This window comes from Passer domesticus, chromosome 3 (genome assembly GCF_036417665.1).
Source record: "Passer domesticus isolate bPasDom1 chromosome 3, bPasDom1.hap1, whole genome shotgun sequence".
In the NCBI taxonomy this organism is placed as follows: Eukaryota; Metazoa; Chordata; class Aves; order Passeriformes; family Passeridae; genus Passer; species Passer domesticus.
This window is the reverse complement of record NC_087476.1, coordinates 49,145,587-49,169,818: the sequence shown is the minus strand read 5'-3', so window position 1 is coordinate 49,169,818 and position 24,232 is coordinate 49,145,587. Positions and strand designations below refer to the sequence as shown.

General features: G+C 45.8%; 1 protein-coding gene and 1 long non-coding RNA gene across 3 annotated transcripts in view; one reads left to right on the top strand and one right to left on the bottom strand.

Moving 5' to 3' along the window:
* Positions 1 to 832: 832 nt before the first annotated feature.
* Positions 833 to 7,845, bottom strand: VGLL2 (vestigial like family member 2). Its single transcript, XM_064415840.1, has 4 exons — positions 7,714 to 7,845; positions 5,330 to 5,615; positions 3,068 to 3,586; positions 833 to 1,940 (listed from the first exon to the last, which is right to left on the bottom strand). The coding sequence occupies exons 1-4, from the start codon at positions 7,792 to 7,794 to the stop codon at positions 1,900 to 1,902; spliced, it is 927 nt and encodes a 308-aa protein (XP_064271910.1). The 5' UTR covers positions 7,795 to 7,845; the 3' UTR covers positions 833 to 1,899.
* The window catches only part of LOC135298070 (uncharacterized), a 37,140-nt gene continuing 18,790 nt past the window's right edge, over positions 5,883 to 24,232 (top strand). The window contains exons 1-3 of one of the 2 annotated variants that reach the window (XR_010360041.1): positions 5,883 to 6,188; positions 14,104 to 14,217; positions 14,696 to 14,816. This is a non-coding gene — a long non-coding RNA (uncharacterized LOC135298070). Of the gene's footprint in view, positions 6,189 to 6,228; positions 6,499 to 14,103; positions 14,218 to 14,695; positions 14,817 to 24,232 lie in introns of those variants that run through there. The other variant, XR_010360040.1, reaches the window with a different exon arrangement.

Sequence of the window (24,232 nt, the reverse complement as noted above, 5' to 3'; positions counted from 1 at the left end):
CTTGTCTGGGCTCTGGCTATTTGTAGGTTCTGAGAAAAATGCCCATGAGTTTGTCTGGCTGAGGGAATCACTGCAAGTCCCCCCTGCCATTTGCTAAACTCTGGCTGGAGGTGTTCCTGGTCAGCTTCTCACAGTGCATACTCACACTGCTTTGTCAAAATCTTTCTGTTAGGATTCCTATTCTTTCCCAGATATTGAGTTATCACCAAACCTAGGAGAAGCAAGTTTGTGTTATTCCTGACAAACAGTGAGCATTATGCCGAATTTTGTGAGAGGTTGGAAAGTAAAATCTCTGATCACAGCACAAAAGTTCATTTTCTACTGCTTCTCTCAGTATCAGGGGGTAATGTTAAGAATTTCCTACTATTTACTTTAAAATTTCTCAACTTCAAAGACATTACATAAGGAAAAAAAAAAAAAAACAAAAGAGAAAAAACCCAAAAGCACGATAGTATTGGGATCAGACCTTTTGTCTATAAAAAAGTCAGCTTTTAGGTATAGAGTAAGTGCCATTTCTGCCCTGTTTCATTCATTATTCATCACCTGGTAGTAACATTTTAATTTATCACTTCAGTAGAAGTTCTATATGCTACAGTCCCCTATTTTAGCCAAAGAAATATGAAGCAGCTCCCTTACTTTAACCAATCTTACAGCCACACCATAATCTAAAATGGTCTCATATTTTCTTTTCTTTTGTATTTATCACCGTGTATTTTACTCAAGAAAATATTTTCAGCTCTTTTCAGCTAGACTTCTATTTATCTTTCATGTAAAATAATAAAATAACTCACTTCATCCATGTGAGAGATACATTCTCTGCTCCATCCTGAAGTTTCCAGTTTGCCTCATTTCTCTTATTTAGCTTTAATTCTTCATTAAAGTACACAGGGTAAAAGGAGGAGATACATTTAATACAGCTTTGCTACTGTTAAATATCTATTTCCCCCTTTCAAAAAACCCCAAACAAAAGAGCTACTAAAGTGGCAAAATGACAGAAACAAGTAGACAAAGGGACGTGTTAGAGGCAACTCAGAACTAATGTCCATCACGTGCTTTTCGTTCTGGTGTTCCCTTTAAAGGCTGTTGGGTTGGAGGTGAGCCATTCTTCATCAGATTCCTTTCTCCCCCTGCTTTAAGAGGGTTTAACTTTCACCAGAAAAAGTTTATTGTAAAAAGAAAAAAAAAAAAAAAAACAACGAAAAAAACCCACCCAAACACCAAAAAACCAACCAAAACCAAACAAACAACCCCACCCCCAACCAAACAACTGTTATACAGCCAATGCAATGTGCCAGACTCTGAGAAGTGCCACCTTGGTTTTCGTCTTTCTGGGATTTAAGCAGTTGTGAGGGGAACAGCTGCATATCTGTAAGTCCAGGGCAGGTGGCCCCAGTCAGACACTTGCCACTCACAACGACAAAGCTGAAAAATCTGACCAGTTCCTTGATAGTCTGCAAATGTTCATGAGTTCCAGTTTCTTCTCATTTTACTTTTGTATAATGCAAAATAAAAATCCAGTTCAAAACTGATGAGTAGCTTCCGCATGGTTGCATTCAAGAAAACTTTCACTGCCATAAAAAAATATTCACACCACTAAAAAAACCCCACAATTTCCTCTGCTGTCTGTATGAAGCCCAGTGGTTTTGCATCACCATCCACAATGTGATTTGACTCTTTCAGAGTAGTCTGGCTGCAGGTCTGGGTGTGGGGTCTGCTTAAATAGAAGTCCAATGTCTTTGGCTCTCCTCTTGCAACAGAACGACTTTCATCTCCGAAACAGTCTAAAGCACCACCCTTGCAGTGCCAGGTCCTTTTAAATCCCGTTGTCTTCCCCCGAGCAGCAGGGCCTCTGTGGGCTTGGAAAAGGGCAGGGGGGATCTGAGAGTCTTTGAGTCAGCATCAGCTCAGAAGGGATCCACCACAGAAGGAGTAACGGCGAGCTGCAAACCAAGATCAGAAGCTGTTACAAACTGACCCGATTTCAGCTCTGAATGCCACCATGTCTAACTGGTAGAGAGCTACAGGGGAGAGCCAGGGGAAGAAGAGTGAAGGACAGCTCTAAAACCAGTACAGATCCTTGCTTTTATCCTGAGGTTGCAAACCTGAGAATGGAGAGAAAAAAAAAAAAAAAAGGAAGAAGAAAAATAGGTACAGGCATTTAAGAATAGAGGAAAACAAATTTCATTTCTTGCCAGCTGAGATCAGTCTAAAGCATGGAATCTCCAGAGCCCCAGAAGGCTGTGAAACAAGGAGAAGACCCCAAGCCAGACTGGAGAAAGTCCCTCCTGTTTAAATTGAGGATACCATAAGGAGCCATTAGTGGCTGCAATAACGAAACCAGCATGGAGCAGACTTTCCTCCCCTTCACAAACACTGACTCAGGTCACTGCTGGCTGTGCCTGTGCACCCATTTTTGTCAGCACTACAGCCACAACCTTGGTTCCAGACACCCCAACAGGCACCACCAGGGGAAGACCACTGCCTTTTTTGCTCAGCAAATGCAATTGTCCTTTCATCTCAAAACCTGGAAGGAGAAGACCACTGCCTTTTTTGCTCAGCAAATGCAATTGTCCTTTCATCTCAAAAACTGGAAGGAGAAGGTAATTAAGGACAGGAGCTAGTTCATGAACCTGCATGGTGTCTAGAAATGACCCCTCAGGGCAGCACAAGGATGGAGCCAAGCAGTGACCTCTGGGGCTGCTCCATTCTGCTCCTAGCTCTCACTGCTCGATGCAGGAGCAAGACCAGGGCCAGGACAGAAGTACCTGTAGCCTCAGAAATGTTTGAGGGCATCAGAAATTCAAATAATGATGTGGAGATGTGATGTGTTGGCCTGTCCCATCCTTGCTCTCCATTCTTCACTTGCCTGGCCTGAGAGACCCAAGAAGATCACCCAGGGCAGAACTCAGGTGTCACACATGGGGCTTCCACCCTCACTTCATTCCCCCACAGCAGAACCTCAGCCACCCTCTCTGAGTCCTTCCCTACTGCTATGGACGGTGTGGAATCAGGGAGCAGGGGTGTAGCTGAGCCAGGGGACCTGGAGGGACCGAGGGCAGCTCATTACCTGTGTCCACATTGAGGCCGATGCTCTGTGCCACGTCTCCTGTTGGACTGGGGAAGGGGCCCGGTGTCGTCCAGGCCGCAGCAGCACCCGCTTCACTCTTGCCCAGTTCACAGGGGGGGCTGACTGGCGTGGATACGGAGGCGGGCGTGAGGCGGTGGGGGCGGACGGAGGCGGTGGGCACCAGGAGCGAGCCGTAGCGGGGGTCAAAGTGGGGCCCGTAGACCTCGTGCATGGCAGTGGGGCGGGGGTAGGCGGTGCCCTGTGTCCCAATGTAGGGGTGGTGGTGGTGGTGGTGGTGGTGGTGGTGGTGGGCGTGGTGCCAGGGCTCGGGGCCGCCCTGGTGCAGGTGGCCGTGCAGAGAGGTGGGCGCGTAGGGGTCGGTGGCGGCGGCGAAGGGCAGCTCGCTGTGGGCGGCAGCTGCCAGGGGGCTGCTCAGGCTGCCTGGGACCGAGGAGGGCTGGTACGTGCTGTTCCAGAAGGACGGCGGGAAGATGCGCTGGCTCATTGGGAAGGATCCATCTGGGTGAAGGAAGTGGGAAAGAGTCAGCAATGAGCACACCCCAGACTTGATCTCTTTTCCCTAGGGTTCTGTCCCTCCCTGATCCACCCAAACCAGTCCTTTCCTTCCCTTTATTCCACGAAAAACTGGCAAGCATAAGATCTTGCTCCAAACAAATATGGATTCCTCTCCGACTAAACATCCAACACACCTATACTATGACTTACCCATGAAGCTGCAACTATGTCCTCCACCTTTTCCTTACTATGTAGATGAGCAAAAGGTTGCTGCCTAAGGCAAGAGAAACATCTATTGCCTTCAGCAGTGGAAACTGAGAGTTACTATACACCACTTAAATTTTCAGGTCTGGGTTTTTCTTGTTTGTTTTTGTAATAATCTCCTTGTCTAAGATTTATGTCCAATGCTTCCTGGAAAGCGGCTGCTGCCTCAATGCAGTAGCAAAGTGGGCAGGAACAGTGAGAGATTTGACTAAAGGCAAGTTTGAATTACTCAAATACCTGGGGGCAAATCTCCATCTATTACAGCCGTCTGTTTCTTAGATATATTGTCAGCCTGTTTGGAAGCCCTCAGCAGAACTTTGGAGATTGGCAGGACAAAGACAAAGACCCTACATTTTCTTAGCCCAGTTAGCAACATGCAAGATGGACTGGTGATTATTAATATCACAAATAGATGTTATGCATAATTAATTTGGAATGCACACTGTTCTTGAAAGAAATAAAACTATGTTCCTAATACTTCTTTGCCAGGGAAGTATGTCAGCTCTGAGGCTTGGCATTTCTTGGGAGAAGGGGAAGCAGTTCGTGGTGAGAAAAAACCTCCTCTACTGCCATCAATTCCAGCACTGAATATCTCTCACCCATGAAATATTCTTAGACACTACAGACAGCAATCCGTGCAAGGTCTGGGAAACCAGCCCTGGCCAAGCAGGTGGCCCTGTGAGGGAGGGTTACTAAGGCTGCCCACAAGGAAGTGCCAGCCCTAACTCTGGCAGATGGAGTGAGGAGAAGATTATTCCTCTCTGCCCTGACTACCCTCGTGGGCCTGTCCAGTGTGAATCAAGGCATGGATACGGAGAGCTGTGCATAAGCCATGGCCTTGGCCTTGACAGCACATGGCCATGGGCAGATCTGCAAGCCCTTGTTTTCAGAAACTTAAGAGTCCTTGTCAGCGCTCCAGCAACAGTCAGGGTGGTGATACACGCAGGACAAGATACAGAGACACACACAATCGTTTCTTTTAGAGGTGGGAAGCTGATCAGATTGTTCCCACATTTGCTTTTTGCTTTGCTCCCATCACTATCACCACTCTAAACTGAAAGCTAGGGTCAACAGGGAATACACTAGTCACAGTCACACTTTTGGAGTCACTCTGTGGCTAGCTGGATGGTAGCCCTCTCAAAGTAAAGCACCTGCAGCAAAAAGACAATTTGTTTTCCCCAACCGCCTCTCAGGCTGCTTTCCCCCTGGGTCATGCCCCTCTGCATAATCTGAAGGGATTTATTCTTTCCTTTTTACCCTAGAAGGGCCAAGCAGCTGGCAGCTCCTAGCCTCGGATCCCAGGGGATGCCTGTCGGGCACCAGCCGCTGGTGGGAGGGAGGAGGGAGCCGGGCTGCGGAGCCGAGGCGGGGACGAGGTGCCGGCCCAGAGGGGCCTCGTTCGCCCCCCGCATCCCCCGCATCTCCCGCATCCCCCGCATCCCCCGCATCCCCCGCATCCCCCGCGCCGCGCCGGGCGCTCACCCCGCCAGGAGCCCGCGCTCCGCGCCGCCTTCGCGCTGCCGAGGGAGAAGCTGCTGGGCTGGCTGAGCGCCCGGCTGAAGTGCTCATCCACCACGGCGCTGATGTCCCCCTGGAAGTAGGTGAAGAGGACACAGCGGGAGCTGATGTACTCGGCCTCGGGGGGTCGCTCCTTCTCGGGGCTGCAGTCCTCCTCCTTGATGCTGGCCGCGGCGTGGCTGGAGAAGGAGCTGCCGGCGCTGCTGCCGCTCTCCGGGGCTTCCTGCATTTTGGGGTAAAGGGCGAGTTTCTGCAGGGAAGGAAAGAAAACGGAGCCGGTCACGCAGCACACCAAGGTGCGCTGGCGCGTCCTGTGCCATCCGTGCAGCGCCGAGCCCTCTCCGCGGTCCCTCCGAGAGGATGCCAAAGTCTGGTCCTCGGCTGCTCGCCGTTCCCTCAGCACACACCACAATCCCCACACCCCCGTATCGCCCTCTGTAGTCCGGGGGCAGCGACAGGACTGCAAATAGGGCTGGGGGATCGAAACCCATAAGTGCCGAACGGGATGGAGCACGAAGGCAGTCGGGTGGGAAGGCGCGGCCGGGCGGGGGTCACACCCCCGGGTCCCCCGCACCAAGCCCCGCAAAAAAAAAAGCTCTTTGTAGCTGGCTTCGGAGCGAACGGCGGCTGCCAAGGGGCTGCAAGGGGCCGAGCACCCAGGGAGCAATGCCGGCAGCTGGGAGAAGGCGAGAACGCCTCTAAAATCTATCTGGTGTAACCCACAGCAGCGAGGTAGAAGCAAAGAGGGGGGGAAGAAGATTGACAGTGTCAAACACACTTCGGGGAGAAACTCAGCATTTCCCTGGACACCAAGAAGCTCCAGGTATTTACTACAAGATTAATCTCCTTTTACTCTATTCCGCCGAGTGGGAAAACAGCGGGCGTTGTGAAGTTTGGCGGATGTTTCCCTCTTCATGTGCGTTAGCCCGCCTGCAGCTGCTGAGAGTTTCTTAGCAATAAGCGCTGGGACGCGGAGCCCGGGCTTGGCCGCCGCCAGCAGAGCCTTGGGGCGGCCGGCGGGGGAAGAAGCGAGAGGACGGGGCCGAGTCTTGGGCCAAGACACGCGGTATATTTGATAATGTCACTCGTCGCGACGACCGCCTTTCCTCTTGGCTCCCTGTTCGGCCATTGAGGTAATGATCATCCCCCTTAATAATGTCATAAAGCCGGGGGTTGAGAGGGTGGTGGGAGGGGAGGCAAAGTGGGGAAAGACATTATCTGCTGTTTGTGACGGGTTCTGGGCCACGCTGCCGGGCACTGGAGGGGGCACAGGGACCGCCAGACCGCTGCACGGCGGGGCTGCGCCTGCCTCGGGCCCGGAGCGTCGTCCCCTGTATCCATCCCCTTTTTCGTTATGCTGGGGGAGGAAGGAATTAATTTCTGGAAGGGGTAAGAGCGAGGAAAAGCTGGGCGCGCAGAGGGGTTAACAGGAGAGCGGTGTGCAGCAGGTGCAGCCGGGGAGCCGAGCCTGACCCACGCGGGACCGTGCGCGCCCCGGCGCCAGCAGATCCCGCGCCCCACGGGCCGTGCGAGCCCGAAACATCCCCGCGGCCGAGCGATCCTGCTCTTAAAACCTCGGGATTAGCTGATCCCCGCGACCGCCCGGGCGGAGCTACGCGCAGGAGGCGGCGGGACGCGGCTGCAGCTCGGGAAGCACCCGCGGGTCCCGGGGGACGTGCCGGGGTCCCGCCGCCGCCGAGAGCGCCCCGGGAGAGGGGAGCATCCTGTAGCCCCTTGCTCCCCTTCCCGCCGAGGTCTCCTCCGCCATCGCCAAACCGGGCAAACCCCGCAACATCCCGTCTCTCTAGCCTCCCCAACTTCCAGAGCGTAACTCCGGAGCACCCCTCCGAGGCGGCTGTAAAATCTCTGCAGCGAGAGGCTTCCGTGGCTGCGGCCGGGATGCCGGCGCGCCGGGGTGAGCGATGCCCCGGGAAGCCCGGCCTCGCAGCTCCCGACGGCCCCCACACACATCTCTGCCCCGACCCGCCGCGCTCGGAAGCAGCCCGTCCCGGTAAAGAAAACAAACAAGCAAACATTTTAAAACAAACAAACAAGCAAACAAACCCCCTAAAAATCCTTCTGAGGGTTAAAATCGTCCCGTCTCTGCAAAGGCATCCTGTAGCCCATCGTTTGCCGCCGGCGTACGTACCCTGCCGAGCCCCGCGCCAAGGTGGGATGCGGTTCTGCTCCGCTCACCATCGCAGGCTCCCAGATCTGCCCCCTCCCGCCCCCCCTTTCCCCTCCCCTTCTCCTTTTCCCTTTTTCCCTTTGGTGAGGCCCCAGATGGCCATCCTCCAGACGATACCCCTCCCACCTTCTGCCTCTTCACCGCTGTCCCCTACGCGTACCTGGTGGTAGGGGCTGTAGGCTGCTGCGAAGTAGGGCTGGGAAGGACCGTAGACTTGGTACATAACATCCAAACAGCTCATGGCTGGCCGCGGCCGAGAAGTATTTTTTTTCTCATCAACTCGTGTTCTGCAAAGTGGAGTAATGCTTCGGGGGAGGGAGGTTCCCGGGGGTTAAGAGGCACCACGCACTGGTGGGAGGAGTGAGGGGGGATGAGGCCGCGCTGGGCTGCGCTGACACCCCCTCCCTGCCTTCTTTCCCTGCCTTCCGCGCTTCCTATAGCGTGGCTCCCTCCCGCAAATACGCCGGGACTGGAGGGGCTCCCCGGCCGCCGGGGGAATTCAGCCCCGGGCCCGGAGGGTGGCAGAGGCGGAGGGAGCAGGGAGACCCAGGTTCCGAAGCCAGGACTGCCCGGGAGCAGCGGGGCTGGAGGCACAGGGCGTGCTCCGACCACGCAGGAGGCTGGCGGGGTGCGGGGATCGGCGAAAGATGGGGGCTCACCCAGCGAGTCAACCCATCTCCCGCTGCTTTTGATTTTATTTCATTTCTTTCATTACATTCCACGTGCCTCCTGCGCCGGGTGCTGCCCCGCTGCTCCCGGGGAGGATGCCGCCCACCCCGTCGGGCCCCGCTCCTGGCCCGGGCGAAGTGGAACTCCGGGAAAGGCAGGGATCTGGGTGACCCCATTCAAATTCCACCAAGACCGGCGTCCGCCGGAAAATGCCAACTCCAAAGCCACACGAGCTGAGAGGTCTGATAAACCGAAGGAGGAAAAACCAGTTGCTCCCGAGGAGGAATCTCCCCAGAAACTTTTAAATCATTACAAATCCCGGGAACGGCGATGCTTTTGCATTTAATAGAAACTAAAACAACGCCGAGGGCAAAGTCACGTCAAAACAACAAATTATCGTGAAGGTAAACTGGATTTACTCCCTGGCTTTCTGCTGAGTACGACACACAAAGTTGTAAATAGGTGAATGTATCGCCACTGCTCATTTTAAATATGTTGCATAGGAGGCAGTTTTTTTTTTTTTTTAACAGAGATGTAAGTTCTCATTTCAATATCAACTCTTTGAAATGTTCAGCTTCATGGTACAGGTCACAACTACTGTGAGAAGAGACCCATCTTGTTTTATTTTAAGCGCCTGTAATAAAGCAGAAAAAATTTGGAAATGCAAGGGAAATAATATTACTAATTTTTCAAATGCTGATTGGTTACAAAAGTATTGGGGGAAATCTGAAAAGAACGAACACTTTGAATTTTGAAGACCTGCAAATATTTAAACTAATTTTAGCAGAAAAACATCATATTTAAAACAAAACGTTGACTCTATTTTGTTTTCTTCAAAATGCAATTTTTATATTTCAAGTGCTAGAAATTGTTTTGAATGCCTGTCATTCACCAAAATCATATTTCAGGGCCTGATGATCATGTTTCAATGTTTTCTGCACCAGGTGCAAGGTTTAAAATTAATATTTAAATAAATTTCTTTCTCTGTATTCTTGGGAGTATGGGAAATTCGTTTTTCATACTGTGGTGTAGCCTGAAACACTGAGCCTGTGGGTTCTGCCTCAGTGTTTCTCCTTCCCCCATCACAGCCAATTTTGTGTTGGTTAGTGGTCAAGAAAATGAGGCTTTAAAATAAGAAATGTAACTTATAGTCTATATTTTTATTTATCCTGAGCAATAAGCAAATACTCACAGTAGAGGGAAGGACTCACTCTGTGGTTGGTGTCCAAATCAAGCAGTCAGCTAAAGAACAGCCCTTCCCTCCTCATGGTGAGAGACTGAGGGATCTCACTTGGGACAACGGGATCTCACTTCTCCTCTGTGTCCCTGCATGTGAGAGGTAGGGAGCTTTCCCAGCACACACAGACCTGTGCCTCTTTCAAAGATAATAGTGTGCTGGGCAAGGTACCAAAAAAACCCCATTTCTCAGAGGGTAAGTCCAATGCCCTCCTGCTCTTCGGACCATCCCTTCAGCGGGATTCTGTGCCATAGCAAAGGTAGGACCTGACACTGGCCAAAGCTGGGTATTCGCTTGTGTGGGAAAACCCAAAGTGTAACAGCAACGTGTGTGACTGGGTGCTGTGATGTGGCAGATGGTCTCCCCCTGGAGAATCTCTCCTTGAGGGCTGAATTCAGGGGTTTTACCTCACACTCAAGTATATCCTAGGGGAATCGGGTCTGATGTGGCCCCGTATGAATTAGGGCTCTTTTACAGACAGTTATTTGGCTGTAAAACTGTGCAGTGTAAGACACAAGTAAACTTCAGTGTTTTAATGCAGAGCAATAAAAACATTCGTGCAAAAATGCTGGCAGTATTTTGCCTTTGGTGAGTCTGTAAAATTAGTCCTGGTATAGGAAATTACCCTGGGAACCCCGGGTCAGAAACTATATTCACTAATGATCTCACTGTGCATTTACAATTACATAAAAACAATCTTCCTTGGTCTTAACTAAATAATTTTAGGTGGATTGAGTCACATAAGGAATTACAAAAACTTGGAAAGAAACAGCTGAGTTGCCTCAGAGAGAAAATTATGACAGCAGTAAAGGAAAGCACAATTTTAGAAAGGACATGGGTTAAGAACTGGCTGTGTCCCATCACAGCACTGGCATGGGCCTGCTCCTAAGCCACACACTAGTAAATATTTCACGGCAGTAGTATGAAAAGAAAATCTTGTTCAGAATAAAGAATGATACATTCTGATAAACAGCGAGATGCAGAAAGTTACAACTTGCCTCAAAAAACATTCCTATAAAAGAAGTCAGTGTCATCTTCCAGCTAGGCTGGAACTTTCTATAAAGCAAGGATTGGTTGCTACCATGAATGGTTCACCAGACAAGCAAACAGATCATGAAACAAAACATCAACATTCAGAAAAACTGGGACAAAAGCATGGTAGCACTGACCACATTAGTTGCTCACCTTTCCTGGAAATCCTACATCCAGTGCTAGCCTGCCAGCCCCTGGTGTGTGAAGGTTTGAGCACTGAGTATCACATTCAGTTAAAGGATTAAGTGTTTATCATTCAGAAGGGGCATTTCTGGCTTTTCAATTGCACCACATATATCATTCTTGCTGTTCATAATATACTTCTTTAGAAGCTCAGGGAGACTGTCACTGTTTCCAGTAAAGCGTGCTTTTACAAATAGAAGATACTATGAGGTGGATGGAGAATCCAGCCCTCACTGCAGCAATTTGCCACTCTCCTTAGCAGCCTTCAGTGTTTCTCTCTTCCAGCTTGGGTTGGCTTGGCTTCAGCCTCCAGCTGTTAGTTCATATAAAGACTTAGTTCATTTATCTAAACAGTCCTTTTGTAAGTACTATTTTCTCTTATGAAATTGATTTTATTCCATATAATATTTTTTCCTGCCAAAATAGATGGAGCTCCTTAACTTTCTACTGCAATTCCTCTAATAGTTTTTGTACCATTTATTTGCAACCTATGTAATTTTTCAACATTGTTCTAAAAATATCGAGGCAAGAATTTGTTATCTTTCTAATGTTTTTCTTGCTAAGAAGTGTCTTTGCAACTGATGCTTATAACCATTGGGTTTTTTTGCCATAACACAGTTTTGAAGACATGACACTGATGTGCTCTCCCACTGTGATGACCACTGTATTTTCAGTTTTGATATTACATGTACATAAAAGACATGGACTGCTTGGTGGTGTGGAGCTGATGGCATTGGGAACCTCCCAGAATTTCTTCTAAACTCTTGCATATCTGACTGAGATTGCAAGTAACTAGGCTGAAAACTGCAACGATCCCATGTGAGCCTATGACATCTGCTCATGATGCCTTGTGCAGTCATCCTTTCTAAGACATTTTCCATCACTTGTCTTCCCTGGTCGTAGATGTGCAACTTTTCAAACAGCTCCCTTCATGTGCTGTTTGCTCTTGAGAAGGCCAAGAGTTTCAGCAATGGGCTCAGGTATTGCCAAATGTCCCAATTCTCACTCTACTCACCAGCCCTCTTGTTACTCTGCTACCTACAAAATTTATTGGTGTGATTTCACATCAGCTTCCAATTTACTGATGATCTTCTTGCACAGTCCACAAATGAACTAATACAAATATTCCTAAACAGTGTTCATATACTGTACTCCTACGTGGCAGCAGTCTTATTTCTAAATACTGAGGATTGTGTGTTGACTTGTTTCTTGCATTTTTTGTTTATTTGCTGTGTGTATCACTTATATTGAGCAGTGCCTCCTCCATGAGGTGATAAGTTCAGTTTCAATAGTCTTCCTATTCCTGCTCTCTACTTTACTCTCTAATGCCTCAATCTGCTTGTAGGACTCAGCACACGTGGGAACCCAGCACATCACTCCGAATGTCCAGAGCTACCGAGAGAACCCTTGGGGGGCTAGGAGGTCTTGGAATGTTGCCAAAAGTGTCTGGTGGCTTGACTTTGACCCTTCTAGGGATGTGTCATCTGTGTATGAGGAAATGAGAAATCTTCAGGTTTGAATGGTGCAGGGATTATATTCACAGGGTGAAACATAGATTTTGGAGCACTGTACAGGGGGGGTTTGGAATCCTGTACATGGGGGTCAGGAGTCCCAAGATGGAGAGATTTGGGTGTGCCCTGTCCTTCTTTCTTCTCCTTGGCATCCATGTCCAGGATGATGTTGGCACTTGTGGATTGGTTCATGGCTAAGGTGCACTTGTTAACAAGGGTGAAAAGTATTGGAAATAAAAGTTAAATATATTATACGTAGTTTTCACTATAAAAGACACAGCCGCCCTGTGGGTGGGGGAGAGTGCATTGGGCTGCCTTGCTGATCAGACCTTGGCTGGGCAGACAGAGAACTTTGTAGATAAGAAATAATAAACACAATTGAAGACCGAAAACTCAAGAGTCCAGACTCATCTTTTGAAGCGTGGCCTGCCCAGAACCACCTTACCTGTATTGGGGCAGAGACAAGTAACAGCGAACCCCGATAAGCACATACTTTCCTTATAGCTGAATGCACTTCTTGTGAGTTTACACAGGTCAAATTTGGTTGAAATAAGATAGATAATGCTGTTCCTCTTTCTTATCTTGTCAGTCTTTGTGGTCCACATCCCTAAAAGCTTTTTGTTTTTTAGGACTTGGCAACAGTTACCATGGTGTCCTCAGGGATGTTTCTGAGGTCCAGCTCTGGGTCTGTATTAATGCAGAAGACTTTAGGCTCAAGAGCTTCCAGCTTGGTAGTTTTTGTGGATACTGAATTAACTGACACTAAAAATCAGTAATATAAATATAACAAACCCCAAAGCAAAAGTAAGGGGACACATATCACTGACTTCATTGTCTCTTTCACTGTTTTGAAAAACTCTGTGTTTCAATCTCAGAGAGCTTGTATAGTTAATTTTGATCTTCTTTGAAGGAATTACTTTTTTTTCCCTTTTCGTTTTCCCCCCCTACTCCTCTAAGAACTAACAGTTAGCTGCTGATTAAGCCCAGGCTGGGATACGATTTGGTGTGTGTCTGTGCATGTGACAGCACGTCTGCTCCAGTGACACGCTGTGCAGCAGCTGGAACGTACGCCGTGATTTTTACTCCATGATGTATTTCCAGGGGAGCTGCAGCCCAGCTCAGGGTGCAGCATCTGGCACATGTCACTCACCCGTCCTGACGGGCCAGAGGCATCACCTGTCTCTCCTCTACTGATGGCGGCAGATGAAGAGATCATTATGCAGGGCTGGAAGGGAAATCCAGAGCTGTCATGAGGGAATACATTCACACGCATGAGAACACACTGGATGCATTGAATTTAGGGCTTGGTTTTGTGACAGGAAAGTTCATGGAAGTTTTTTCCCAAGTCAGCATAGGAACAGACCCCAGTTTGCCCTCAGAGGTAGCAGCTTTTCTGATGCAGGTGCTTTGGCACATCCAGATCTGAGCTGAATCAGTGTGAACCTCTTTCCCCCTCTCAGCACTGACCCACCAGAAGATGAATCTGGCTTGTTCTGAGATTCATTCACCAAGATATATATTTTTTGTATTTGTATATAATGTCAACAACATACATTTTTTTCTCTGCTCCGAGCAGGAAGGTAAGTTCAGTGAAAATTTTCCTTAAAAATCACATGCACAAAATAGGGGAGATTTATATTTTATTTTACTTTTTAAAAAATTGCTTTTGTGTGAAAGCAGAAAAAGGTTGTGTCTGCCCTCTTTTGAGGTTTCTTAAGCACAGCCCTATTAATACAGGCACTAAATTCCTGATGTAATTGTGATATATAGATCCTCTGCAATGTCTACTCTCAGTGATTTTGATTGCACAGTCATACCTTTGCACATTTTGTTTTGAAAAAGAAAGTGGTTTTCTACAAAGGCTTTAATTCCTGTAAATGCTTTCATTTTAGAAGCATCTATCTTTCTACTCTTTCAGACAATATTTCAGACAGAGGGAGGTAGGTGGCAGAGGAAGACTGCAGCTTGAGAGAAGAAGTGGCTCGATTCAAGCAGCAACAAGAAAATCAGGTTTTCAGCAGAGCACAAACAGGTAAGGTATCTGTCTTTTAATGTATGTACAGACTTTAGTATACTGCCAGCAATATGAAACAGGGATGAGGAAAAGAAAAGCTCTTATTTACTTCTATGATTAAGTCTTCCTCAAGCGGAAACTTCAATTGCTCAGGGTGGGCAATGTTATATCATACAGAAAGGGCTCACTGCTTCTCTTCTGTTTTATTCAGTGTGTATTTGGCTAAGCTTTGAGAGAATGCCACTAGGAAATGGTTACAGACTATATTTTAAGCAACAAAATTGCAAAATAAAATAAAAAGAAAATTCATAGCAAAATACTGGAGGTGGAGCCATGCTACAGGGAATTGTGTCCTCATTGCCTGGAATTGCCCCAAATAATGTAGCTCTTGGGTTAAGTGTAAATAGGGGTGATTTCAGGGCCTGGAAAATATCCTGACTTTTTGAAACTGCACAGAGCCTACATTTAATTTTCTTTTAATGGTTATATTTAATAGAGAACTTAGTCCTCACAGCTGCAAAATCCAACTCCATCTTCAGAAGCGAGGCTGGAAAAACAAACAAGAAGGAATGAGGAAAACAATAAGAAAACAATGAACAAACATACTGACACTACAGGTATGTACTGTGTGAGGGATAAGGGGACAAAAGAATATGTCATTTGATTTTCATAATATCTAGATATTTCAGTCCAGTCCACTGAAAAACAGTGTATACATAGTCATATTGTAGCCCAGATAGGAATTATGACTTAGTTTTGTATTGCTATCTGTGTTAATTTACCTCTTTTAACCTGGAAAGATAAGATATTGGTATGCAGATGACTTATTTGTAGTAAATAGCAATGCTCCAGACTCTATTGAGGACATGTAGTTTGTGCCCCCTGCCCTTGCTTGCACACAAAATCATTAGAATAAGTATGAATTAAATTAAATCCCACATCAAAAGCAGACCCTCAAAGGCAAATAATAATGCTTATATGTGCTGGGATCTTCATGCAGGATGGTCCTACTTTTTAAAGAAGAATCTCTTCTCATGCTGAGGTGAGAACTGATCTGCCAAGAGTTTTACACATACATATGAATCAGTCAGTGAGCTGGCACAGCAGGTAAGAGCCATGAGCCTAGAGAAAGTAAACCATTCTTGTACCTCTGCTGAAGAAGGCTTGTGTGCATTAAAGAACTTTTTGTCTACTTAGTTAACTGATGGAGATACTATTCTAACAAATCAAGTTTTTGAAATGCAGATCTAGTTTTTATAGCAAGGTAACAGAATACAATTTTGATTTCAGAAAGATAACCCAACTGAGGAAAACATTAAAAATTGCCTTTCAATTTTGGTTGAGGTTCTGTATATAGCTGGTAAGAGCCAAGTACATGGTTTAGCACATACTTGGAGCTGCCACTTCACAAGAAATTAATAGACAGGATTCATTTAACCTCAGAATCTGGCATAATTTTTGAACGACATTTTTCAGAAGTTGATACAGACAGTTCTCTGGTGAGATGGGAGCATGGTTTATTGTAAAGGAGAGTATGAAAGCTGAAGAGCTGACCAAATGCAGAGGGCAAGAGGAAGGTAGCTCAAAGCTATTTCTGCATGCCTGTCTGCTGAAATAATACAACTGCTGCATTAAATAAACTGGCTTGTCCACCATTAAGGCATCAATTGTTGTTGTACTGTCTATTGTACTGTACTGGTCACAGGGACAATTTTACCAGTCTGTGTGCCTCTTGTCCGGATTTGCTCCTTTACTTCCAGCCTGGGAATAGGCTGGGACCCGGCTTTAGTGGTTTTGCTGTGCAGGGATGCTGCTGCCTACAGGAGCCCGAGTGCACCTTCCTGGGGAAGGCAGGTAGGTGATGAAGCAGCAGCTGAGGGTGATTTCCAGGGCAACCAGAAACACTCAAGAAAAGCTGATAGGGAAAGCCTGCCATGAGCTCCACGCTCCAGAGGAAGATCAGGGTACTCAGGAACCCCTTACAGCTCTTTTCCCTCCCACATGCAATGTGCCTTGTCCCAGCCCCCTGCACGCCCAAGGACTGGAGCTTGTCTTTCAGCGTGTGGCTCCAGCTGGCACGTGCCAAACCATATTTCAGTCTCTCGCCTTCCAGCACCAAGCAAACTCCACAGTCCTCGCATTCCTGCCTCATGGGACACCCTGCTCCTCCTCTTCCTACATGGAGCACAGCTTGCTGCCATGCTCTGGGGGCAACCACACCCCCATTATTGGGTGTTGTGCTCTTTCCCAGGTGTGTGTTCACATGGTGGTGGACAAATTTTATCATTCAGCAGAACACACCAAGTGCCACGCTCCAACCACCTGCAAGTGCATTTACAGTGTTTGAAGCCAGTGTCAGAAAAGATGTTATATAACCTGTTTGCCCCTACGTTCTCTCTTGCTCTGCATTCTAAATGTGCAGAATTATGGTTACACTGCTTCTTTTCTGCTTGCAGCCAAGTTGGGGTGTGTGTCCTGCTCTTCACTGGAGCTTCAGAAGCTGGTTGCAAGTTCTGTCTCATGTTACTTTTGTGCATTGCCCTGACACAGTGTCAAAAGTCAGTTGCCCTGGAGAAATAAGGTCCATCAGTTCAGTGTTTTCTAGTTTGCCCTGTTCAGGGATCTTTCCAACAGGATCCTAAAAGCAACTGTCTTGTGGCACCTTTCTGTGTGCTCCTCTTACGTGAGAAAAGCAAGATGACTCCTACTCCATGAATTGTATGTGTTAATCTCCTAATCAGTAATGCTGCCTCACAGCTTTTGCATAGATGAGAGAAAGCTGGCACAAGGGTAAAATGAATTTTCCAAAGGGTATTCAGGGCATCCTGACACTGCATGGTTTTATCCAACTAGCTTTATGTGCTTTAGCCAGAACTGTTTTCTTCTGCATCTCAGAGAGCACATGCTGAAGTAGCGATTTCACACATACATGAAACACTAAGCAGAAAAAATTATCATCCTCACTGACTTTGTAAAAAGAGAATTATCTCTTTACCAACACATTTATTTCTTCAACTGTGTTCTTCTGTACTCACAATTTGTTCTAAAACGCAAATCAGTTACAAGTTTCTTTATCATTAGAGTCAATACTTTTGCTTTTAAGAAAGAATAAAAAATATTTAAAGTATGTGTGAAAATATGCCCAAAATATATAGTGCTTTTCACACTGAAGAGCTCCAAATGTTTTGAAAGGTGTAGTTTATGTGTCGCTAGACTATTGCTACCAAGATTTTTTATCCATTTAATACCTACCTACCTACCTACCTACCTACCTACCTACCTACTTACCTATCAACCAGCTTATTATACAAATTTCTCAAAATTATCAAATACCTAAGCAGAGACAATTTGAGAGGGATATCATGGAAGGAGAAGCTGAGCAGCTAACATCTATAAGCCAAACCTTCAAATCTAAGGGATATGATTGGGAAACTTCTAAATCAAGACTGGAAAGAGCATTTTGTCATTTGGGGGTGTTAGGTAGCCTGAAAGACAATTTGTAGCAGTTTCATGGACAAAATTCACCTCCAGTCTCTTAGAGGGACTCATGTTTCCAGGTTGCTGTGGTCTTTTGTAGAAACACTTGATCAAAACCTAAGACACTAATTTCCCACAGCTCAACTGAGTTAATACTTTTCTCTTGTTTTTTAAAATTCATGTTCAAGAAGGACTGGAAATCTACCTGTATTTGGAACTTTTGGAACACCCTTAAAAATGCCTATCACACATTAATTACTATAAGCACTGTAACTGATCACCCTTTAGTTCTGTTGCATTTAATAGTTTTGACAGAGATTTCCCTGATGCTGTTGCTTTTTGGTAATGACCCTTTTCTCACAGGGGGGATCTTTCAGCTTATGTCTCCCTTCCCTGCCAGAGTCCTCCTTTCCACCCTTTTTGCTGGAGCCAGCTGGTGATCCCAGTGTGGTTCCTTCAGTTTCTGTGGTGAGACTTCACTCTTTGTGTGCCTTCAGCAGGTGTACTTCACTCCTGCAGGCCCAGTTTGCATTTGGACATTTTCCTGGGAAGCTGCACTCTCATCTCAGCCCTGCATAAGCAGCATTCCTGGTGTAGATGGCCAGCTGGCTGTTGCAACCTTTTTTCACACCACGCTATGTAAAACTACACAGGGCAGGTCTTGTTGATGTGTGAAAAATGCTTCTAACAGCCTGCTCCCATGTACTCTGAGGTTTCCAGCTTCACAGACTCCCTGACCCCCAGTGAGCAGCAGTGCTGCAAACAAGGAAATGCTTTGCTATAGGCAGGGAAGGGAGAAGAAAATGAGTGCAGGAATAGGGCTTGTTTTTCAGAAGAAGATTCCAGAAGCATGCTGACTGAGAGTTGGCACTGTGGGCCAACAGCAAGTGCAGTAAGAATAAGCCTAAAGAAGCACTTGCTATATGCACAGATCTTTTAAAAGCCTCTTTTACTGATTGGTTTACATGTATTGACTACTTTCCACTGATCAGCTTGCATACAATACAGGTACCTTTGGCTTTTCTGGGTGAAAAGCCCTTTCTTTTGGAGGGGCTCGTGAGGGCTCAGAATGGCACACCATTGGTGTGTCAGTCACATGGGATGTAATGCTAAATAAAGTTATTCTAACATCCTGTCACAGAGGGACGGTTGTGAAGGAGGCAGTAAAAGTGATTAAGAAGTGCATGCATGTTTATGTATGCAACTACACATGCACACATATGTGTATAGAAACATAATAGATGATAGATAGATATTGTGTGTATATTGTGTTTATATCTATATACACACACAATAGTCTTGCGTGTATCTAGATATACACACAAATATTATTTTTTCTTCTCTGACAACCGTAATGAAAGTCTGAAGATGAAGATTTTCAGAAACTATGAAATTATTAACTAAAAATTGGGAAAGGGGTGCTTTTCTTAAAAAAAATGTAAAATGTAACATTTCAGTTGAAAAACTTCCTCAACATGAAGAGTGTGTCCAGGCCAGCAGCTGATGCTTCTCTGAAACTAGAAGATGCCAGAAGGAGGTCTTTCTTTCTCTCCTAGAGGTTATGGAAAGTAGGTGTTCCTAGAAAGTGCCTGCAAGGGAATACTTCCAATCCCCTTAGACTGCAGCTGCTCCTGCATTACATACAACTGGATGATTGGAGACTTTGGCCAAAACCTGTGTGGAAAAACCCAAAAGCACTGCTCATGTTCATATGGCAATGTCTGGGGGAAGTGTATCAGTGGCACATAGTTTGGAGGAAACCCAGTCTGTCTATTTTCTACAAATCAAATCAGATGTCTATGCCATAAAAAATTCACTCCCAAAATCTAATTTTTTCTTATTATAAAATCTAAAGCATCTGGGGCTAGAAATATTTGCATCTGTTAATGAATATTCTGGACATAAAAAGGTCATTAATCTGTCATGATAAATTTTTGGGTTTTTTTCTTTAGTATTTACTTACCTCTAGAGCAGGTTGGAATGCTTCAGGTTTTTTCCTGGGCCAAATTTTTGAACAAATAGGAAAATACTGAGCAAATATGGAAATATTGAGGAAAAAATATTCCACACTCATTTCACCTCTGGAAAACTCTTTCACTAATCAGTCTCACCTGTGCTAAAAGATTACATCTGTTAGTGTGTGAAGATTTTGGAAATAAACTCTCAGTGCATATGGCACAACTTTAATCTAAAAATGAACTGTTAATTGAGACAGGCACAGGGGAAGAAGGTTAGGAAAGAAATAGGATTCATTGGGAAAGGGATGATTTATAGTTAATGGTGGAAGGTCATCCAGACATAAAAATAGTTTTTAGTCACTTCTCCTTACTACACTTTTCTGAACCTGCCTGTTTGTCTTTTGTGTGCTATGAATGGGGTATGAACAGATCTCTGGATGCAAAATAGAGTGGCTGGGCAATTGGTCATGGCATGGGACAGCCCTCAGGGAACTGTTCCTCTGGCTAAGCTTGTTGGAGAGAATATGTTTGGATTACAACCTCTCATGGTTTATGGTAGCGCACTTGATTGGACCTCAGCTGCTTCTCATGGTGGAAAAACCATCAGATCCAAAGAAGAGCTATGTTTTTGCAGACCTCCCAGGTCCAAAGGAGGCTTTGGTAGGGTAAAGGATCTATTCCAGTCATCTAGCACAGCATCTTTAAATACTCACATGTCAACTGGAAGCTGTGAAACATGATCCTGTTAGATTTGGATATGCAGTGGAGACAGACCTATGAAGGATTGATAGGGAATACGCTGTATACACCATAGTTGCACCTTGCTATAGGCGTTTAAAATATTGTAGTAAGATTTCTGTTTCATTACTCATTTGGAGGTGTTGAGAATAAAAATGTTTTGACTCTCTGTTCTGCTTTTGCCATTGGGGAAAAATCAGGAGCAAAGAGAAAATTTGAATCTATATTTACTTTAATTCTAGATACCATCCCATGTTTTATGAAGTCCTGGCCCTATTTGAAGTCCTGTTTTGTGAAGCCTGGATGCAGATGTGACTTCGAAAACAATCCCACAGCCCTGGATTTAGCCCCAGTGAGCAGAGTCTCATCCACTCCCCAAAGGCTATTTTAGAAATAAATGCTTGAAGCAAGATATAAAGATAGGGATCTCTGTAAAATGTACTCTTAAAGACAGTCTTGTATACATTGGTTTCATGTTATATAATGGCATGTCAGACACGGTCTGTCCCAGTCTGAGGACTGAGCCTTTTCACTCAGCACACACAGTCTCAGACTGGTAACAACCCCATGCCTTGCATGGATGACATATTTTGGTAGACAGTGAGAGGCTGGACTCAGAGCTAATATAGAGAAAATAAGAGAGACATAACATGTAAAGGAATATTTCACGCACGTCCAAATTATGCCTGTAAAAAGTATTCTTGTGAGAAAAATAGCACAGTGCAGGGAGGAAGGAGAGTGCAGAGTGGGGGGGGTGGACAAAGAGCCAGATCAGGCAAGCCTGGCTGAACAAAAGTTACTATGCTGTAAAAAATGGACATGGCAAATGTGCTGCATTTGCTAAAGGCTCCATGAAACTCCAGGGAAAACAGAGCGTTCACAGAGTAGCTCTGCCGACAGCAAGAAAGTTTCATTATTATTAGTCATATGCTGAGGATGTCAAGGAATTTTAAGGCCGCACTCTTTGCATTTTTAGAGGTTATTAATGAAATAGCATAGCAAGGTGAATTACATTAAAATATTTTTCTAACCATTCCAGAAATCTTGGTCCAAGTTGGCATAGGGGGCTGGCAAGTGGTGAACTTTTGACCTAAGCTCAGATTGCTGGGAGACACATCCTCCTTGTTAGTTTCGGGTGACAGTTCACTGTACTAGAGGGATCCACTTGTGTGTAAAGAGGCGAGTGGGGGAGGAAGATTTAGCACTGCATTTTCACAGTGGCAAGAAATTCCATCCAGCTCAAATGTGTTTTGGCCCACTGCCCGGCTCCTTGTCAGACATATGACCATCACTCGGCTTCCTATTTCTGGCCCAGGATAAGCAAGCCCCACTAGTGGTTAAAATTAGGCAACTGCCCTGTGACAACACATGTTAACTCTCCAACTGAGGGTAGACATATTTAAAAACCAGAAAAGATCTAGACACACCAAGATTTAATGTCAGCGCCATGTGCAATTCATCAGTTTGGGCTACTATAATTCAGATAGCAGCTAATCTGCTTCATGGAGAAGACTTAGCAGGATTTTCTGGCTTTCTTCTGACCAAAGACTTCTTATAATGATTGCTAAAGAGAAGATTATGCCATTATTTTTTCATGGTAGAAATCCATAGCCCTGGCTCTTCACCCTGTCATTATGTAGTTATATGATGGAAAATTTCTAAGAATAACAAACCAGGACATCTGGTTTACACAGAGCTATACTTTTGTTGGGAAAGTTTATTTCCAATTGAAACAGTAACAGAGCAGGTGGTTAATAAGGAAGCATTTTCCATTTGTCAAAAACAAGTCAGTCAAAACGTTTGTGCACATTTGGATGACTTCCTTGAATGCAGTACTCTTATAGCTATTATAATTGTTTCTGCTGTTATCACACCTACTTTCATCTGCTTGGCTAGTGACACTGGTCATGGCAATCTGTCTGTCAAGATCTCATTCACTTCTCTGAGCTTTATTGCACTTCCCTAGAGCCTGAGATACCCTCCTTGAATGCATTAATGAAGACCACTGGCTGTCCTAAGCCTTTTCTACATGTTGAGGTATATCCAAGAAAGCCAGGGAATATTAGGCTGGGTGAGCAGGCTATGGTGGTGGTTGATGTATGAATAATTGTAGAGAGCTTAAGAAATGAACATGCATTTTCATATAGGAACTACAGCCTTCCTTCATCACCCTTGACATCTGTATTGCTCAATAACCATGCTGAACCAAGAAGTCTGATGGTGCTCTCCTGCAAACTGATCCCTTCTGTTGTGTAACAGGGCCCTTCTCCCTTTGCATTGAACAACTAACCAATCAAGTCAGCCTTTAAAATCTTTGAATAGCTCAATTTAATACATCGTCCTCTCCTCTCCTCTCCTCTCCTCTCCTCTCCTCTCCTCTCCTCTCCTCTCCTCTCCTCTCCTCTCCTCTCCTCTCCTCTCCTCTCCTCTCCTCTCCTCTCCTCTCCTCTCCTCTCCTCTCCTCTCCTCTCCTCTCCTCTCCTCTCCTCTCCTCTCCTCTCCTCTCCTCTCCTCTCCTCTCCTCTCCTCTCCTCTCCTCTCCTCTCCTCTCCTCTCCTCTCCTCTCTTGACACACTGCTCAAGCAGAAGTTTCCAAGAGATCTTCAGTTACAGCACAAAGCAGATTACTTGGAATTAATAAGAAATACACTTACTAAACAGCAGAGCAGTAACAAAAGGTGCTTTTACAAATGTTTGTTGCTATTAACAATCTGGTATTTTAAATTATTCCAGTCTAACAAAAACTTTGCCACTGGAAGTGCATCTGTTACTCATGGGCTGCTTACTCTGTGGGTACAAGTGACAGTTCACGGGCAGAGAAACTCCAAGTGCCAACTCAGTGTGACAACATGTGCAACCCTGTGGATGGGAGGGTGCAGAGGCAGATCCATGTCAGACACCTCAGCACAGTGTTCCCAGACCTGTCTTGGGCTCAGGGCACAGTGAGGTGCAGCTGACTCCAGGACTGCACCCAGTGTGGTTCTCATGCTAAGCCCAGAGAGAGCCAGATGGAAGGAGCTGGGGACTAAAGCAGTAGCCACAGCCCCAAGGAAGTAATTTAGACTTTTTGATTACCTGAGATATTACTGCCTTCTACTTAGCACCGCGGAGAAGTAGCTGTGAGTGTTGGCACCCAAATTTGCTTATTGCTGAATGTCAGCCTGTGTGAGGGTGTTTTAACACTTTGCCACTGCAGTCAGGTTCATCAACATAGTCCAGGCAGAAAATGGCTCGTGGGTTGGTTACTATTTGTACAGAAAATAAAATATTAGACCTTCAGGTCTGGTGGAAAAACCTCCTTCCTCTTCTCTCTCTTTACAGTGCTCTTCACTCTCAGTTAGCAGGGTCTCACCTGGCTTTTCTGCTCTTCTCCATCATGTTCTCTGACCCACAATATGCCAGCAAATTCCCATGCTTGTAGGGTGCCAACAGCTGTCACTCAGAAGAGAAGATCAAGAAAATTCCAGGCAAGGCAGAAGCAACCTGTCCAGTTAGCAAAGGGACTGTGACCAAGTGGAGCAGGGTTAGAGGACTGACAGAGTTGGACCTGGTTTGTGATTATAATTACATCCTCACTGGTGAGATGTTAAATCTCAAGATGTAAACACTTTGCTCCATATGTTTCAGTCAAGTAATATAAAATGTTTTAATAGAATATAGAGTTTCAAAAAGTGTGTACAAATGGGTATGGTTGGAAGGGACCACAAGAATCATCTGAATCCAACCTCCCTGCTCAGGTAGAGTCACCCTGAGGACATGGAACAAGATTGTGTCCAGGTGATGCTTGAATATGTTCACTGAGAAAGGCTCCATAACCTCTTTGAGAAACTTATACCATGCAGTCACCTGCACAGTAAAGT